The 18,563-nt window shown below is 40.2% G+C and overlaps 1 protein-coding gene across 1 annotated transcript in view; it reads left to right on the top strand.

Moving 5' to 3' along the window:
* Positions 1 to 1,032: 1,032 nt before the first annotated feature.
* The window catches only part of CUBN (cubilin), a 237,059-nt gene continuing 219,528 nt past the window's right edge, over positions 1,033 to 18,563 (top strand). The window contains 10 exon segments of the mRNA XM_033100508.1: positions 1,033 to 1,148; positions 1,519 to 1,648; positions 2,591 to 2,686; positions 3,260 to 3,298; positions 5,583 to 5,684; positions 6,334 to 6,437; positions 13,199 to 13,325; positions 14,299 to 14,464; positions 16,828 to 16,959; positions 17,863 to 17,958. Of these exon segments, the coding sequence (XP_032956399.1) occupies positions 1,036 to 1,148; positions 1,519 to 1,648; positions 2,591 to 2,686; positions 3,260 to 3,298; positions 5,583 to 5,684; positions 6,334 to 6,437; positions 13,199 to 13,325; positions 14,299 to 14,464; positions 16,828 to 16,959; positions 17,863 to 17,958 (1,105 nt within the window). The 5' untranslated portion in view covers positions 1,033 to 1,035.

Genomic DNA, 18,563 nt, shown 5'->3' with positions numbered 1-18,563 from the left:
TTCTGTTTAATTTTTTGAGGAGCCGCCACACTGTTTTTTAGTGTCTACACCATTTTATATTCTCACCGACAGTATACAAGGGTTCCAATTTTTTTACATCCTCACCAACCGTTTGTTCTTTTCTGTTTTTTGGATAATGGCCATTCTAATGGGTATGAAGTGGTATCTCTTTGGGGTTTTGATTTGCATTTTCCTAATGATTAATGCTGTTGAGCATCTTTTCATGTACTTTTTGGCCATTTGTATATTGTCACTGGATAAACGTCTATTTCCTTTGCCAATTTTATATTTGGGTTATTTGGTTTTTGTTCAGTTATAGGAGTTCTCTGTATATTCTGGATATTAACCTCTTATCATATCTATTATTTGCACATATTTTTTTTCCAGTCTGTGAATTGCCTTTACACTCTGTTGACAGTGTCCTTTGATATACAAAGGTTTTTCACTTTGAAGTAGTCCAGTTTATTTTTTTCTTTTGTTGCCTGAGTTTTTCGTGTCATATCCAAGAAATCATTGCCAAAGTCAGTGTCATAATGCTTTCGCCCTATGTTTTCTTTTAAGAGTATTATAGTTTTAGCTCCTATACTTAGGTACTTGATTCATTTTGAGTTAATTTTTATGAATGGTGTAAAGTAAGGGTCCAACTTCATTCTCTTGCATGTGTATATCTAGTGTTCCCAGTACCATTTGTTGAAAGGTGGCTACTTCTTAAGCAAGGATTGTTTTAGTGGGTGTTTCCAAAGCAGTTTGTTACCATTTCAAAGGTCAAATAGATAATGATTAAGTTGTACATAACTTAAAGGTAGATTTTGACCTCTCACAAGTTGAAGAGTACTGAAGATCTAAGATCATTTACATCCTTCAGGAAGGAAAAATAACTTAGCCTTCTAGGGCAAAAAAGAATGAGCTGGAAAGTTGCAGGACATTCCACAGGTCAAAGTACATCTGCCTGGTTTGCTTTCTCCAAACTCCCACACTCACTTGGTTGTAGTGGCCTCCCTCTTACCTGGCAACGTAGGAGGGTTGGTGAAGAACATGTCTTCACTTTTTCTTTGGAGTTTGGTTATTTTATTGACATTTGCTGAATCAGATGGTGAAGCTGGAAGACTTGAGTTGCAGAGACAAAAAAGAAATACTGACCTCCAACAGTAAGTAGACGTGAGAATTATTTCTGCTGATAGACCAGGATAGTTCCTCATCCATTTTCACAAATAACCAGATAAGGAAAGGTGTAATTTTTCTTGAGGAAAATAATGATGTTAAAGACAAATAGGGAACAGCATTTGGACTGACATATGTACTTATCTTCTTATATACAAATTTACCATTTTGCAAATAAGGCGTATCTCCAGGAAATTTGCAAAGAAAGAAATGGCAGATGAACAGGGAGAATTTGGTTGAGTTGACCACCCGGTGGAGGTGTACGCCGTCTATAGTTATTCAGTGAGAAACTCATTCTTTGGATTTAAAAATTATATGTGCTAATCACTGATGCATTCTATGGTTTTAATTATATAGGCCTCGGATGGCTTCAGAGAGAGGAAATTTAGTGTTTCTCACTGGGTCTGCTCAAAACATTGAATTTAGAACTGGATCCCTGGGAAAAATTAAATTAAATGACGAAGACTTTGATGAATGCTTACATCAGGTAATACATTGGAACTATACTGAGGTCATTTTATATGTCCATGCATGGTCACTTAATTGAACAGGTCTATATTAATCTGTACCTTGAATCTTGAGCATAGGGGACATAATTGGAGGTGACACAAGTCCTTGTGAAGAACAATGCCCGAGGGTTAATGATGGGTAGAAGGAGTAATGGTAGTGGGAAGGGGCGGATTGTGCAGGCCGGTGTACTCTAGTCTAGTGACAGACCAGAGGGTATGCTGGGACTCCTTCCCAAGGGGAGCAAGGAAAAGGGGGATCAGAGAAAGTAATAGATGGGACCAGTTCCCTTTTGCCACAGAGCAAAAGTGGCCAGTTATGCTCCTGCCTTATTGAGTGTTGTTAGTGCTCATTATTTGCTGCACCATGCTGGTAGATGAGCCACAGAGAGAAGCTGGTGTGACATAGAGGTCACTATGAGCTCTGTATGGTGGCCAGCACTCTGTGTGCGTCATCTCATCCAACCCTCACGGCTACCCTTGAGCTTGGCTTGATTATTACCTCATTTATAAAGGAGGTAAAGGGACCCTGCAGCACCTCTGTCCTTTGCCTAAGGACACACACAGAAAACTGGCTGAGCCAAGATTTAAAACATGAACAGTGTGATTCCAAGCCACGCCTCTTAGTAAGCACTCTAAACTAATTATGGAGAAAAAATGCAAATGGAAAATACCTTGATAGATTTCTGAAAAAGGTAAATGGAATTATGCCATGGCTATTTTCGTCCCATGTTTATTATATATGGCACGCTTTTGGATTTTATAACAATGGGCAAGATCTTAGTGCTTAAAGTAGAATACTACTCAAATTTTAAAATTGTGTTCCTCTAATGCAGGCATAAATTTGTCACTCGTATGGTCTTCCTCCTCCTCTTTTCCCTCTTCCTCCTCCTTTTCCTCCTTCTTCTTTTTTTTAAAATTAGATCCAGAAAAACAAAGATGATATTACAGATTTAAAAAGGAGTGCAGTCGGTCTGCCGCAAAATATTTCTAGTGAAATCCATCAGCTTAATTCCAAGGTAAGTCTGACATCCACACAGTTAGAGCAAATGGGTTTTCCTTAACTCAGCTCCTTCCGTACCCATTTTGCAGGGAATATACCAACTTCGCGCCTGCTGTAGAAATGGAGCTCTGCAATGATGGACTTTTTTGGTGAAGTGGCACAGCTGCAGTAGGGGATGTGGGAGGTGGTGATGAGCTGAAGGTCGGAAATACTGACCTTGTTGCCTCAGTGGGCCTGCTCATGTTCTGATGACGACCTTCTTGTTGGTGAACTGGATGGATCCCTGTCATTTATAAACATTCCCAGTGTCACTGTGTGCAGAGAAGCAGTGAATCAACTTGTCAGTGGGTTGTACTTCTTTTAAAAAATACCTTTAAAAATCTTCATGATGAAAGAGAGTAGGGAGAGTAGGAAGGAAGGGAATCGTGGAGGGAAGAGGAAGGAGGTAGGGGAGGGCAATAAAAGAAGGAACAGATAAAGTGAGTTCCCCAGGAGAGAGTATTAGAAAAGCATGTCAAGGGGATAACATCATATATAAAACACCTTTGAACCAGCTAACATTTTTATGCTTTTTCCTCCCCACATCTAGTTTGTGGATCTTGAGAGAAAGTTTCAAAGCTTACAGCAGGTAAGCCTCATAACTACTAGTCATGGAGTGTCTTTCACTGAAAATACACTAGAATCAGTGATGGAGCTGGAATTCTTAAAGTAAGGTGGATGGATGATCACTATCAAGAACTTTGATTTTTTTTCCCCCTGTAATTTAGTTCTTATCATAGTTCATGCTTTCCAGGATGCAGATGAAGAAGCTGAGTCTCAGAAAGATGAAGGGACCAGCCCAGGGTCCCTGGGCATGTGAGTCACGCAGGCATGTGAGGCCCCTGAGTCTGAGTTCAGCCGTCCTCACGCTCTTCCCCTGACGCTGTCGCCCCTTAATGGTGTCAGGGCAGGCTTAAGCGTGCCCTCCCTGGTCAGCTAGTAACCACCCAATTTCTGATCCTGGCATCAAGGACCGCATTTGAAAGGTCACGCATCCTCTCTAACATTCAACTGCGTAGTGTAGGGTATATCACAAAATATCCCAAATTTCCTTAGAAGTACAGTTACTGGCAATTAAATTTGAACAGTTTGTTAGGGTATACCTTCTATAACTTCAGTACGTGCTTATAAACCTTATAATTTTAGACTACTTACCCCTTTTGTAGGTAGCTGACATTTTTAAGACTTTCACGGAAACCATAACCTCTACCCAGAGAAATGCACAGAATGTCCCTACATCTGAAATTTTGAATGAAAGTCAGGGGATTCCAGGTTAAGGATCTCTGCCCTAATATTCTTGATCTGTTTTGATTATGCTTCAAGTGTTGTCTTCTCCTTTCAGTGTTTTAAACTTGGCAAACAAATTCATGTATTCTTTTTCCCGATTTTGATAAGAGCCTTGCTCTTTGAAGGGATTAGTTGAGTTAATGAAAATGAGCAAGGAATTACACCCGGGGAGTAAGACACAGCACTGGCGTGTTTCGTCTCCTCAAGTGCTTCGTCACTCCCACCACAGGGCGAGACCTGGAGGCTTGGGTCAAAATAAGCTGCGACTGCCTCCCTCTCGCCATCCCCCAGGAAGAGCTTTCAGTGATGCTTGAATATACATGCCTTTATGCCTTAGGATAAGGCAAGTACGCTCTGAGCATTCCAGTTGCCACTGGTCCCTGTTGTCTTGCCCCTGACTGCTTCCTGATTCTGTTTCCTGTTTTTTTCCCCCTATAGGCTTTTGTGTTTTTAATCCCCAGACACAGTTGCTGTTGTACACCAGAAATACTTCTAATGAGATTGAAGTTAACTTTCTTAAGAGTTTCCTTTGATGAACAGGGCTAATTGTGGTACTGGCCCAAAGATGGACAAATAGGAGAATGGAAGAAAACAGAGTCCAGAAAGAGACTTTCATTTGTATGGTCACCTGGCTTATGACAAAAGCGGAGAGAGAATGGGCTTTGCAATAAATGGTGCTGAGACAGTCGGCTATTCTCTGGCTCTCAGTTTCATCCATAGAATGAAAGGAATAGAGCTGGTTTTCTTTGAGTTGCAAAATGTTAAAAAAAAAAAAAGTGTAGTGAATAATTTGCTCCTATTTTAATTTTTAAAACAGAGAATTAGACTATGATTCGGTGAAATGAATAGAATAGCTATCCTTGCCTAATCACTTATCCCTTCTAAGAAGTTTTCTCTGCCGCCAAAGGCATTGCAACTCTTACAAGATTGGAACGGGTATCTGACATATGGTGGGATTCCCCAGGTTGTGTAGACAAAGGCGAGTCTGTTTGTGACTCTGGTCTGAAAGTAGTCATGTGAACACGAGAATGGAGGGTGTATTTGAGCTGGTCACATTTCAAACAAAGGGACCTGGATGAAAAGAGTTCAGTCATCTTAACCCATGGAGGAGGGTGACAGCAAAAGATGATCAGATTTCAAATGCTTATCTGGAGGCACCAAAGATAAGAATAACAGCAAAGGAACTGGAATTTCCATTTTATTTTCTTAGTACAATAGGCATGTCCATTATTATTCCCACACCTGAAATCTTTACTCTTGTCCACCAATGCATGTTTCTCTGGTGAACAATGCTTTTCCGGAGAATCGAGTGAGAATTTTCTCCCCTCATGCTTCATCCCATCCAGGGTTACAGGCATGTAAATAGTGAAGGAATATGAATAGGACTGATAATAGAAACACTTATGTTTTCACCCAAGAGTTGAATTGAAGAAGAATTTAAGTAATTGACTTAAAATCCGGAGGAAGACCCTCTGTTGACTAGGAGTAAAATGTAGTTTTCCATACACACCTACACTGAACACACTTTTCACTGCTGCCTACTTCCAGTCCGATTGTCTTGACTGACTGTCCTGTCTTTGTTTCAGACAGTGGACAAAAAGGTGTGTAGCAGCAATCCCTGCCAAAACGGTGGAACCTGTCTCAATCTTCATGACTCCTTCTTTTGTATCTGTCCCTCACAGTGGAAGGTGAGTCACTTGGTCTTCGGTTTAAAATGATGGGGAGGCAGCATCTGTGGTTTCCTTGGAATCCTTCAGACATATTTAATTTTCCATCCCAAGTTTCTAGGATTCTGTGGTCTTCCGAATCAGAATGAATTATACCATGGATGCCAAAATGCAAACAATGGCAAGCATAATTATATATCCCACTAAAGGCTAAGCCATCTTAAGGGGGGTTCACTTGATTGGATAACTACGTAGAAGAGCATGGTATTTCAGCTAGCATTGATTTAAATTGTTCAGCATCGAAAGTCTAAATGAATCTTGACAGAGCCATATACATTTTCTTGCTCTTTTTTGATTAATGGTGGAAATGTGTATTAAAAAAAATATATTGGTGAGTATTCTCAGGCATAGCGCCATGGTGAAATGAGAATTAGTTTTATAAGGATTCCTCTTGTGTGACTGGTGTTTTCTTAGGAAGAGCTCCTGGGCTAAAATCTGAGTTCCAGATGAGGACAACTAGAGACTAGTGTTGTGTTAGTGTTACTGTATTGAACTTGACCGAGGACTCCTTTACTGTCAGCGTGTGAATCCTTATACATCTCACGTAGACAGTGGCCCCGGATGCCTCCATGACCCGTGGCACCTGACTTTGTTCTTTATATGGACACAGGGTCCTCTGTGCTCAGTGGATGTCAATGAATGTGCGATTTACTCAGGAACACCCTTCGGCTGCCAGAATGGAGCCACGTGCATAAATACAGCAGGAAGTTACAGGTAACTTTTCCTTTTTTTGAAAAAAAAACAAAAAAACAAAAAAAAGCAAGCATTTATTTTTCATACTCGTGGGTCTGTAGATTGGCCATGGTAGCTCTGCTTCTGCTTAGGTCTGGTCTGCATGTCTCATTCTTGGGCTGGGGTGGGAAGAACCAGCAGCTCCCTGAGGAAGGTCCTTCTCATGGCCAAGGTCAAACACTCCCAGAGCATTGAGCAGAAACCTGTAAAGTCTCTTAAAGCTTTGGCTCAAAACTGACCGCCTTTTGCCTATTAAATATATATATATATATATATATATATATTAGGGTGTGTTTTTGAAGGACTAAAACATCCTATAGTTAAGAAAATCCAAGATTAAATATCATATGTGGCTCTTATTTGAAGTACACACGGCTATTTGCTTCGATGAAGAAAAGCTTGTGCATCCTCAGCTCTCACCCCTGAAAAATCCTTTCTCTAAAGGCCCTGAGGAACTGGAAGAAGGCCACTGTGGTTGGCATGGAGAGTAAGGATGGCATGGTACAAGATGAGGCTGAAGGGTTAGAAACAGTCAGAGCATTGAATGGACAGCTGTGGAAGAGCTTTAAATAGAAGAATGTGTGGACAAGAAAAAGGGGTGCTGTGGAAAGGAATCTCATGGGGTGATCTGATCATAAATTCCTAACTGGGCAGGTGATGGTGGGTAGTCCCACCCCAGGCATGTAACTTCTTTACTAAAAGGCTTATCTTTGCCTTCAGCAAGCCCTGTCCATTGTATCTGTGCATCTAGGTGAACACACCTTTGAAATGCCCCTTTGAGTCCCCTCCGTCTAAAGCATGACGGCCTTCAAGAGAGCACAGAATCTTAACTAGCTTGTAATCCGAACCCCCCTTGCTCTCTCCCACCCTAGTGCCATCTTTACATTCCCTCCTTAATCTCAAATGCATAAAGAAACTGCAAACTGCTCTTCTCAGGATCATTTTTCTCAGTCTGTGGAGATTTTGCTTCCAGGCATGTCCTCTGTTTGGCTCCAATAAATTAATATAAAAGTTCTCTATAGGTTTGGATGTTCGTATGTCGACAAGGGCTACCCCACCATGTTAGTAAACCGCTGCTGTCCTCATTCAGGAGATGACTGAGCTAATAGACTTAGTAAGGGTATCTTCATTCAAGAGCCACTGAGTGAAATGTCCACCATGACAAGATCAGAGATTAAACTGAGGTTGTGATCAAATAGTTAACTTTCACTGCCTTTCTTTAATTAGCTACAAGGACCCTTGTAACAATCGCCATGCAGCTCCTATCTTTTCTTCTGATGAACTCTGTCACATGGCTTATCTACAGCATATTCTCTGGCTCAGCTCAGGCACACTCCTCCCCAGGATAGCTTCCCTTCCCTTACTAAGCAGTCTCACACGCATCCATGTTCCCATCAAACTCTAGCAGTACTGGTCATTAAAGCTAAACTGGCTGACACATTATCTTTTTCAATAATCAAATCCAAAAATTGATGACAGATAGCATCAAACTTACTTTTGTATAGTTTCTTAAAATCACTTCCTAAAACAAAAATCTCTAGACATTATTTTTTTTGATCTCTTATACTCTGTGGTTATTGAAAGATAAAGAAATTGGTTTTATTATGGCATGAACAGTTTTTTATTACTCTGGGGTATGGGGTGGGTGGGTAATCTCTTTGGAGTGAAGAGCAATTATTTGCTCTCTTACTAGTCTCGCTGCTACTTTGTTCTTCGATTCCCTTTTTAAAATATTCATTCTGTTCTTTCCAACAAAAATAAGTGCAGTAATTTTGTTGTTGTTTTTTCCGTTGTCATCTGTTAACACACTGTTTTCTCAAAAAGCAGTCACAATCCTTCTCTTCTTCATTTAATTGATTCTTTCGTTCTTTTGATCTGATCTTAACAATTTCTTGCTCATTCTAAGTTATAAGCTTAACCCACCGAAACTTCTGGTAGATATGATATACCTATGAGTTCATCATTGTGCAAAACCAAAATTAACCACCTCTAACTTAAATTAAATATTATGTTATTAGAAAGCCTCTTGCTTTTAGGACTCTGTTTCTCACTTAAATGAATTCCCCACCCCTGCTTTTATAAACATTCAAGCTTGGGCTAGATCCAGAATGCAGGTCTAATCTTTCATTCTCTTGAAAGCCTTATCTCGGTCTATTTATAGGCATTTATCAAGGAGAATTACTGCTTGGAGATATCAGTGGCAAATGTCTGGACTCCTAGCACTAATGCCTGACTGCCTTCCTGATTCTCAGGAATGTCCTGCAAATTAGGTCTTACTCTAGTCTTCCTTTATCATCTCTGACTTCTGGGGTCTTGCAAGTGAAAGATGTGCAAGGGGGATGAGATTCGTAGACCAAGGCAAGATTGTTTATACCCCAGCACATTATATTCCCCTCTCCCCAACAAATAGAAAAAAAAGAAAAAAAGGAAAGAAAAACTTTAGCTCTACTATTTACTGCATGTCAGGGGTGAGAGTTCTTTGTCCTGACACAAACGGTGGTGGGAAGGGAGAGGGGAGAGAGAGAATATTTTTTTTCTCTTGAGAGCTTCCTAAACAGATTCAATTGTAAAGGGCAATGCTGAAAATGCCGAATTCTGTCTTGCACCCACCTATAAAAGAAAGAAAGCCTGAAGATTTGTACTGTGCTTCCCTGAAAATAACACCTAGCCAGACAACCAGCTCTAATGTGTCTTTTGGAGCAAAAATTAATATAAGACCCAGTCTTATTTTACTACAATATAAGATAAGGTCTTTATAATATAATATAATATAATATAATATAATATAATATAATTAATATGCCCGATTTTATTTTACTGTAATATAAGACCCTGCTTCACATTAATTTTTGCTCCAAAAGATGCATTAGAGCTGATTGTCTGGCTAGGTCTTATTTTTGGGGAAACAGGGTAGTGCTGACTCTGGAGATGGTTTTGGCTTCCAATCTCCACCCTTCATAGATTTGCTAGATGGAGGACCTTAAAGAGCAGTACATTTAAATCGGGTTTCTTCCTCTTGCTAGTTTATGAAGCCTCAGGAATTCCACTTGATTATCTACAATGTAAACACTCTAATTCAGGCATGTAAGAGAGACTTTTGAAGGAATAAAAGTACATAGAAAAGTGGGCTTAAGTCTCAAATTAAATTCTTGCTTTGTGGAATCTGCGTGTAATCAAACAGTGATCACTTACTTTCTTGACTTCTGTAAATTATGTGAGGTTACATCCTGCTTCATCAATAGCTTCTCTGAGGCTAGTAACCCCTTCGGGAAACTGCTAAAGGTAAACTTGACCTGCTGTTGAACAATCCAGAGCTACAGAAATGGGGTCACAGTGGGCAGAGGTTGCTCTGGGTTTGGGGCCTCCTTTTGGGGTGTCTAACTCCGGGGGTCCATTTACTTGGGGGGACAAAGGAGTCTTTATTTAAAGGGATTAATAATTCCTACATATAAAGACCTTTGAAAAGATAAGGCATTGTGCCGATGCTAATTAATTGGAAGCCCTATTTCACAGAAAAATGTCTGGTTAAAATTATTTTTTAGAGTAAGGAAAGTAGAGCAAGGAAAACTATTGTCTGCACCGAGGAGGTCTTGCCCTCAACTGCTTCAGATAGATAACAGCTAATATTCTGCCACATCTCAATGCTGTTTTTGCCTCTTTGTTCTGAAGAATTGATTATTATTGTTCTCCTGCTTACTTGGATTAAGGCAGCGCTTGGTGGTCCAAATTTGCCATGCATGGACGGTGTATATGTTACATACTTTGGGCTCAGATCGAGAAGGTTTTCTAGAAAAAAAATTGAGTTTGTTGTCTTTTGTTTTTCTCCAGGAACACCATGAGTGTTAGCACATTATACTTTATCGCCATTCTTATCACTGGTGGATTTTAAAACATGGAGAGCTTAAATGATGAGGATGATCTGGTTTGAGCTCAGATGACAGTTAGGCATTAAACTTATTACCTCTTTCAGTTAGTCAGTTATATTAATATTGAACCATGGACTCTAAAGCAAGTTAAATTATGACTAAGAAAGTATAGCTGACCTCTTCGCAATTGCCAAGTGCACTTGCACTGTTTCTGAAAAGCCCACTTTTGTTCTGGAACCCCATCAGCAGTAGATTCACACGAGTGACCTCAGCAGTGAGGTATATAATTCAATATTCTGTTTCTTTAAGGGCATATCCAGATACTTCGAGAATACATTTCACATACAAACATGGTTATGTTAAAAAGACACATTAAAAGGGAAAGTCTTCATCCCACTTTCCTTTTCTCAATGTGGGAATGTGATATGGTGAAACAATGTGTAGGAGTAACACAGATGGAGGTTTTAATTCATCTTCTGCAAATTACTAATTCTGTGGCCTTGGCCTGCGTGAGTCTTGCCAGTAAAATGGGATTAATAGTTCTTGTCTTTGAGGATCCTGGAGAGGCAGCGGATAATGTACTTGGTTTCTTCCTCTCCACCTCTTCCTTCTGATCATATGATCTAAAGTTAAATGAAAGAAGCATACTTTGTAGCTGTTTTGAGAAGAATGTAGGATTAAAATTTGCTCATCTCTAAGTGACAATAGCAAAGCAGAAGGAAGAGAGAGAGAAAGTGAGAAGATTTCGCAGCAGGTTCGTGACCCTGAATCCCCTCTCAAATCTTAAGCCATTTTCCAATAGTTAAGCACTTAGTGATAAGATAAACACAGTTTCCCAAGCACCTCCTACAGGAAAATGCCGTTAGATCCCAAGGTGAAAATCGTGCTTATAGGTTGGCACCATTATTTTACAAGAAACAAAGGCAGAAGGAGTTATTACACTGCCTCAGGTGAACTAAGTATGGTCAGGATTTAAACCTGGGTAGTCTTGTCCCATGAGATTCAGAATACTCAGCTCTCTTATGCGTGACAGACTCGAAAAGCTAGTAATCGTTGTTTTAAAGATCTTTTTTGTTTGTTTTGTTTTTTTTAAATTGGCAGATGGAGGTGGTGGTGAAATAAATTTTAAGCAAGGTAGACACCTGGATCAAATGCTCAAATATGCATATGAAATAGTCTAAAGTTCTATAATCTCCAAGAGCCTAATCAAATCCTCAGAAAGAATAGTCTTTGTAAGGATGGGAGAGTGCAGAGGAAAGGGAAGAGAATATGAAAGGGAGCATATGGAAAGAGAAAGAGGAAGATAAATAGCTTTTCATAGGGCATGAATAACTGGATTTCTTTTTAAGTTTAATCATCTCTTGCTGCTATTAATCTATGACCTTATCTTAATGAGAAAGGCAACCTTGAAATGCTCAGAAATATGATTTTTTAATGGAACATACTTTACACAATTATGTATTGGTGTTGCAGATTACATGCGACATACGTGTACCAAAAAAGTATTCACTTATCTGGTGGGCATCCTATATCTTTATTAGCTAGATCTGGCAACCCTCCATGGGAGTGCCTGCATGGTACTCACTGTATTCTTACTCTCCATCACTAGCCACGTCTACTGATCTCTTCTTCCACAGAACCCACTAAAAGGTGCCGCCCCAGCCATTGTTTCTGGGATCCTCTACGGGTATACCACATTGTGTGCCCAGAGTGCGGCTGTTGATGCTTCTTCAACATTGAAACTCTCATTTCCCACACGGCCAATCACATGTGGGTTTCCCTCCATGGACATTAGCTGAGCTCCTTGTACCTTCATGTGTGTTGTTAAAAGAGCTTCTTTACCTCGTAGAATGGCCCCTTTTCCACAACTCAGAAACTACTTCCTGGTTCCAGACCATGCCGGCCTTCCCGGTTCCTTGTCTCTGACCCCAAGCCCCCATGGGCAGTGTCCTCCGAGAGGTCCAACCCTTGTTTGCAAGTCAGGCAAACAGTGGCTTCTCGGCCTGGCTCTCCGCTCCATCAGCTGTGCTCCGATACGTGTAAATAGGATTGGGCTCTGTGACTCCTCAACCCTTCCCCCTCCCCCAAGTGTCTTTCTCGTACTTTCCACAGTCCCTTTGAACATGCCGGGTACATAGAAAGCTAACTCAGCAATTTTAAGAATCATGTATAGTTTAAAGAAAGTTTACGACAGCTTTGCTTATTTGATTATTGTTGAACTGAAATCTTCTTGTAACAAAGCACCTACCACTAACTATTATGTAATAGGTATTATGTGATAATTCCATTTTGTGAGTTAAAACGTAGCTATGAAAGAAACGTGGCGATGTTAACTACATCTCTTACGGATAGGAGTGTTGCCCTTTGTAAGATAATGACAGTTATCATAGCTATGGATATCACGTTGCTTGTTGGGTTATATAATCCTAGAGAACAATCAGGAATTTATCAGTTCAGTTAAGGTCACCTGTGCTAACCAGTGGGTCCAGGTGGACAGACAGTGAATGCACCCGTTTGGTCTCTCCTTTGACCATCTTGAATGAACTCTTAGTTTATGGATGTCTGACCTTTGAAAGCGCTGGTTGATGACATGATACCAGAAGAATTTATAGTGGCAATCTTGCCCAAATGGTAAGTCGTGCCCCTCTCACACCGTATTTGAAAAGATAACACATTTACTCCATCCACGTCTTGAAGCAGGACAGAGTGATTTTCTTCCAAGACTTCAGCCAGTAAATCGGGTTTCGCTGGTGTATAATTCCACATGAACAGCATTGACCCGCAACTGGAATTATTATTATTGTTTTTAATTGATGCTAAGAAACAGGCGCTCCCCCTGACACAAGCCCTGACATTGCGCTCCTGTGTAACCAACAGCTGTCAGTGCTCACCTGAGACCCACGGCCCCCAGTGTGAATCCAAATACAACGACTGTGAAGGCGGCTCCAAGGCGCTCTGTGTCCATGGCATCTGTGAGGACCTGGTCCGCGTGCAGGCAGGAGAGGTGGGTCCTCTGCGGAAGTGACTCCTTAGAGGGAGTCAGAGTTGTTCGTTTCTCATCCTGTGTGACTGCACACAAGCATGACCCTGTGAGGCTGCAGAGAGGAAATCACTGCCTGCCCTCAAGCAGGACACAGGGGAGGAAGGAGAGGAGAGTTGTCTATAAATAAGCAGAGAACTGGACCCAGAAATTAAGACACCATTATGTAAACTACATACTAATATTTTCCTTACTCCGTCATGAATCTCTCTGTGAGGCATGGCTTTCTCTTGCTTTGTGAGTTTTAAAAGTGATGAGACATGGAAACATAAAAAGCCCACTCTTGTCAGCAACACGCCATTTGGAGGTGTCCACACCTTTTACCTGGCCCCTGTGACTGCTGCAGACTCTGTGAACCCATGAGCACCAGCACCCCTTGTCCTCTGGGACCTGATGACCTTAACTCCTGGCCCTCCAGGTCACCCAGCCCCTGCTGCTTGGCCTTGCATGAGACATTTATGTTCTTTTTAGTTCTATTTTTCTTCTACCCACGTGATGGAAAATGGTCCCCTTCCAATGAGAGTGGTGGCAGTGGGGGGTGTGGGCAGGAGGGGAAGGAGAGACTTTCAGAAAGGAAGCAAACAGTATTGATTTTCCAAGGTCTCTGCCTACAGGGGTGTTTTTCCCTCTAAAAACATAGCAGGCTGTTGACTGACTTTAATTATATTGACTTTCAGTTCTTGATTGTTGTTGCTTTTTCCCGGGCATCTTTGGGGCAAATTATAGGTTTCCCGTACTCTGAAATAAAGATGTTTCTCTTTGTGCATAGTCCGGTATAAATGCTTAATCATATGGGAGGAAAAGGAGAAGCGGCTTCATTGGCCTTATGGAAATGAATGTTAGAGGATAAACAGTTGGGGGCTCGGTGAGATTTTTCAAAGGCTTTTCTTGCTCATGTTCTTAATTATCTTTATTCACACTCTTGCCATCCTGCCAGCCCAAGTACAGCTGCATCTGTGATGCTGGGTGGACGTCCCTGCACGACGACAGCTCGCCCTGCACGCTGGACAGAAACGAGTGCAGCCTCCAGCCTGGGCCTTGTTCTACGCTTGTGCAGTGTTTCAACACTCCAGGCTCCTTCTATTGTGGGGCCTGTCCCACAGGTACGTGGACGCCTCCACTCCCGGCTAGAGGCACCGCGCTAAGTTCCGCCTGCCAGCCAGGCAAGGTGCCAGAACCCGCTTCTTTAGATAAGAAGACCGTTCTTAGGAGGCGTTTCAATCCAGTTTCATGTCCTATCTCACTCACTCCCACTCCCGACCATCTTACTGCTATAACAATTCGACCACAGACAGGGGAACTTTGTCCCCAAACTGTGCTAGAGTCAAATACTGGGGGCAGACACTTTATTTTATTTCTATGGCCAAACATTTTATTTCTGTGGCCATCAACTGACTAGAGTTGAGATCAAAAGACGCATGCTCCAGTCCCACCATTCATACCAGCCAGGTGTTTCTAAACTCGGGCAAATGATTTGCCTCTTAGTATCTCCACTGGAGTCCAGTTGTGCTCACCTGGATGTGTCATTAGAAGACCCTGTGGCCTTGCTGTCAGTCGGGATGTCCCGCTCCATCAAAGACCCACACAGAGCAAATCTCCAGGGGACGTCACATGTTGAGTGGCTGAAAATATGGGCTCTGGACTCAGAGACTGTCTGGGTTTGAGTCTGAGCTTCGTCTCTTTCTACGTAGATATGAGATCATTATCATCCATTCAACGCATCTTTGTAGAGTGCCTACTATGAGCAAAACGGTGTGCTGGGTGCACTGGTAACAACCAACCAGACCTCAGAGAGTTTACAAAGCCCATCTGCACAACCTGGGTGCTCTTAGAACGTGGAGTACAGAGAGAATATAGTAGTAGCAGCTGTTCTTTTACGGAAACATCATTAAGTCATCGTGCTAGGCAATTTTTAATTCTTGCAACTACAACAAAACCAAGAAATGGTAGGAAATAGCATTATTCCCATTTTAAAATATAAGGACTTGAGGCTTGGAGAAGATAAATAACTTGCCCACGATCAAATAGTTTATAAACAGCTGGAATCCAAACCCACGTCTGCCTGATTCTGGATCTGAGCTGAGCTGCTGAAGTCTTTTATTCTGAATCACCAAGCAACCCCATCCATCTCTTGCTTCACTGCGTGACTTTTCGTCTAGTGAATTCTTCATGTTATACGTTTAGCTCTTGTACAACTAGAAATAAATTGAAAAAAACACGTAAAGACTTTTTCCCTCTTAGTTCTCAGGAGCAAGCAAACTTTGCAAATAATCTCACTCTTGAAAGTAATTTGCCAGTCAGTGAAAATCTTTAAAAATTAGAAATTAGAAAAATAAATTATTTAGATTACAAGACGGGAAACATGCTCTGACATTCTTCTTCTTATTGTTGGAGAGAAAACAGAGAAGCTAAAGCTTTTTGTTTTCCTGTTAAGCATCTTATTTTTTCCTGAATACCAAAGTAATATATGCTGCTTATAAAATTTAAAGAAACTACAAAAATATGGGAAAAAAATACCCATAGTTTTATCACTCAGGTGCTCACCATTAACATTTGGGAATATTTCCTTCCAGCTTTTTTCTATACACTCATTTCTTCACCCACAATGTGATAATTTTCTTTAGTTATATTTTTAGAAGGGGACTCTACTTATATCAAAGAAAATAAGTATCTTAAAGGATTTACAAGGTTTTAAATATTCTTTTAATTTTAATCATCTGAATTATAAGCAACCAAACTCATAACGATTGAATAAAACAGAAATGTTTAAATTAAAAGGATTTTCCCTATCTTCACCTTCAATCTCCTTCTCCTAATGAGACCACTGTTAGCAATTTGTTCTCTCTTCTACCTTTTTGTCTGCTGCTACAAACATGCAGGCACACAGGCAGGGTTTTAAAAAATTCTTTCCCCAAACTGGGATCATACTTTGCATACTATTCTAAAATTTGGTCTTTTCACTCATTTTTCTTTCAATATGTGTTTGCTTGCTACTAAAACTAGTTTTTAATATTCAGTGGTATAGATGAGTCATAATTTATTCAGCTCTGCCCACTGACCATGGAGATTCCCCCCCCACACTAAACGATACTGCAATAGACATTGCTTACCTACATCTTTATGCACTGGCAGTTTTAACACTGTGGAATAAATTTTAAGAAGTGGAATTGTTAGTCAAAAGCTTTGTATTTTAAGAAATTTAATGAACACGGCTAAATCTCTTTCCTAATAGGATTTATTCATTTAACTTCTAACAGCCTATAAAAGTACCCCATTTGTCCACCTCTTTGCCAGAATTTGATTCTAAGAATTTAAAACAATTTTTGCCAACCTGATACGTAGAGCATATCTCATTTTAATCTATAGTTAATTACAGTTAAGCAGGTTTTTATATGTTTTTAACTGCTTGCATTTCTTCTCTGTTGACTGGTCTATAGAGCTAACTTTTCAATTCTTATATTTCTAGGCTGGCAAGGAAATGGATACGAATGCAAAGATATCAATGAATGTGAGATGAATAACGGTGGTTGTTCTGTGGCTCCACCTGTTGAGTGTGTGAATACACCTGGGTCTTACCACTGCCAGACCTGTCCACCAGGTGTGCCACCAAATTTCCTGATTCTATTACAGGCAAAACACACGTTAGAAAGTAGGATATTGTGCTCCATTTTAAATAGGACTTCTGTCTAAGGAGGTACACGTAATAGTGCAGAAACTTTTACTTAATTTAAGGATTTGGGTCATATTCATACAGCTGTATTATAAGAAAAAAAATTTTAAAAATCTGAGTATCAGTGGAAAACAAAAGGCCTTTACAAACTGTGAAATAGCCTGCTGAGATAATGCAAAATTTGAAAAGTTTTCCCTGTGGATCACAGACCTACAGCTCCATTGTTCTCACAAATAATTTATTAATGTAATGCACTCATGAGAGCTTTTACCTATAAAATTTACCAAATAATAAGCATGATAGTAGACATACATGTTAGTTTCCCCTTTCTTCTGGGAAGAAGTCATCGCTGCTCTTCTCTAATCTAAATTGAGTTACTACCCAAGAAGTTCAGGGAGTTCTAAGTGATAAACTGAAGCCCTGAGTGTTTTATTAACATGAAACACCAGTACTTTGAACTTCTATAATAATTTAGCTCTAAGATCATCATGTCACTGTCATGAAAAAGTGTCAACTTTTTTTAGTGTCAGCACTTTGTAACACTGAGTTTCACATATCTTTTTATTTTCATTTTTTAATTGTCTCCTTAGAAACAATCCAGATCATTGTTCTGAAATCAGATTCCTAATTCTTGTTGTCCTTTTTTCTTCCTTATGGAATTTTGTTTATGACATTTGATATATTTACATTTTCTGTTTGATGATAACAGAAAGTGTAATCATCTGTGCTCCTCAGATGTTGGTCTGGTTCATGATACTTGATTCTCAGATGGGGATTCTTCTTGCATATTATTAATGTTGTTTGTCATGCCCTTGCACTTGCTGTGATCAGGGTACCAGGGCGATGGAAGAGTGTGCACCCTTATAGACGTCTGCTCCGTCAATAACGGAGGCTGCCACCCACACGCGTCATGCTCCTCGGGTCCAGGTAAGGACTCACCTCTCCCTCTGATATGGGGTGTTTTAATATGACCTTCCAAAACAAATTAATTTTTAAAAACAAACTCTTCTATCCTCAAAATTCTTATTTTGATTTTCAAACCAAAAATGAATCCATGTTATAAAACTGTACATTGGGATTTTTTTAATGTAATGTATTAAGATCTGCTCTAATTTAGCAATTATTTCCCAAGACAATTAAGCTAGCTAATTAATTTATAACTGCATTCCAGGAAACAGGAAGAAGAAAAGGAGGGAGGACATGTCCACTTCCTTTAAGGACACTTTTATTTCTATATCATTGGCCAGGACTGAGCCTCTGGGCCAAACCTGGCTGCAGTGGAGGCTGGGAAATGTAGTCTTTATTTCGGGTGCACATACCCCCAATTAAAATAAGGAGTAAGAAAGGGAAAAATTCATCTAGGATCATAACCAACAGTGTCTGCAATACTGCGTAAAAGAAGCTTCACCTCCTATTCCTTTTTAAAACACGTTGCTAAATTTTCTCTCAGAAATGTACTCACTAACAGTGTATGAAAATATACATTTACCCCCCTCTTGACAATAATGGATACTATCGTTGTATTTCATTTT

This window comes from Rhinolophus ferrumequinum (genome assembly GCF_004115265.2).
Source record: "Rhinolophus ferrumequinum isolate MPI-CBG mRhiFer1 chromosome 5 unlocalized genomic scaffold, mRhiFer1_v1.p scaffold_110_arrow_ctg1, whole genome shotgun sequence".
NCBI lineage: Eukaryota > Metazoa > Chordata > Mammalia > Chiroptera > Rhinolophidae > Rhinolophus > Rhinolophus ferrumequinum.
Note: the sequence above shows the minus strand (reverse complement) of the source record. Positions and strands in the feature narration are given on the sequence as shown.